The sequence below is a fragment of the Rhizoctonia solani genome, chromosome 2 (assembly GCF_016906535.1).
Source record: "Rhizoctonia solani chromosome 2, complete sequence".
NCBI lineage: Eukaryota > Fungi > Basidiomycota > Agaricomycetes > Cantharellales > Ceratobasidiaceae > Rhizoctonia > Rhizoctonia solani.
The window spans coordinates 2,137,983-2,138,894 of record NC_057371.1 but is presented as its reverse complement, the minus strand read 5'-3'; the positions used below and the strand labels follow the sequence as shown (position 1 = coordinate 2,138,894).

The 912-nt window shown below is 45.7% G+C and overlaps 1 protein-coding gene across 1 annotated transcript; it reads right to left on the bottom strand.

Annotated features, from left to right (window-relative positions):
• On the bottom strand, positions 1–912 carry RhiXN_05294 (uncharacterized protein; the record flags this gene model as incomplete). The annotated part of the gene is made up of 4 exons (XM_043325110.1): positions 1–39; positions 90–703; positions 754–814; positions 895–912. The coding sequence occupies 4 exons, from the start codon at positions 910–912 to the stop codon at positions 1–3; spliced, it is 732 nt and encodes a 243-aa protein (XP_043177529.1).

Sequence of the window (912 nt, the reverse complement as noted above, 5' to 3'; positions counted from 1 at the left end):
CTACTCACGCTTTAACCGATAGTGGGTGCATATATGGATCTATAGCAGATATCAAAATGGCATCCTTTCTCATATATGTATCTACATACCTTGAGGGCACCCGGGCGTCGTGAGATGTGATTACACCCCGGCTCTGGACACTTCACTCCCTTTCCACTACCAGTAGCTTGGATGTTCTTCACATTTTGTTCTACCCAAAAATCAATAGTATGCTTAGTTGGAGATCGGCCAAAGAACCCAGTATTCGGGGATCGATTGAAGGTGCTGGTTTCGGCTGGTGTGTATGCCGAGTTAGTAGTAGACGCGGGAGAATGGCTGGTACTGTCTGTAGGTGCGAAGAGGGAGAAATCATGGTCGCCTAGGATGATCAAGTCGTTCGATTGGAGTAAGCGGGCAGAATTTTCGGCTTCTTTCAAGTTCGGGTATAGTGGAACATTGAAAGCGCCCAACCCAAAGATGCTTGATCCCGCTCCTACCCATTCAACGAGCGTATTCCGTTGAGTATCCCATTGATACGAAAAGTCCCCTATGTTGAACTGGATGATAGGTTCAGATAAAAGGTCGTGATGATGGTAAAAGTATGAGTTTTCATCGAGTCGAGAGACCAATCGTTTGTTGGGGCTCAAGCCGAAGATAACATAGTATGAGTGTGTTTGATCGAGTATTACTGAGTTATGAGACGAAACCAGCGCAACAAAGTAATCTTCGATAGCGAGCATCAGCGAGGTGGCGGGTAACTTGTGAATAACTTACAAGTTCTTCCTAGGTTATCTTCGATAAAATTCAACACGTTGGCATGGTCTTTGGAAACGGGCTACACACGGGAATTATTAGTAGATTGGCGAATGCATTGATATTCTGCTCCTCACTGTTGCAGGTACACTTGGGACATACGGTCCATCGGCGTTGCAT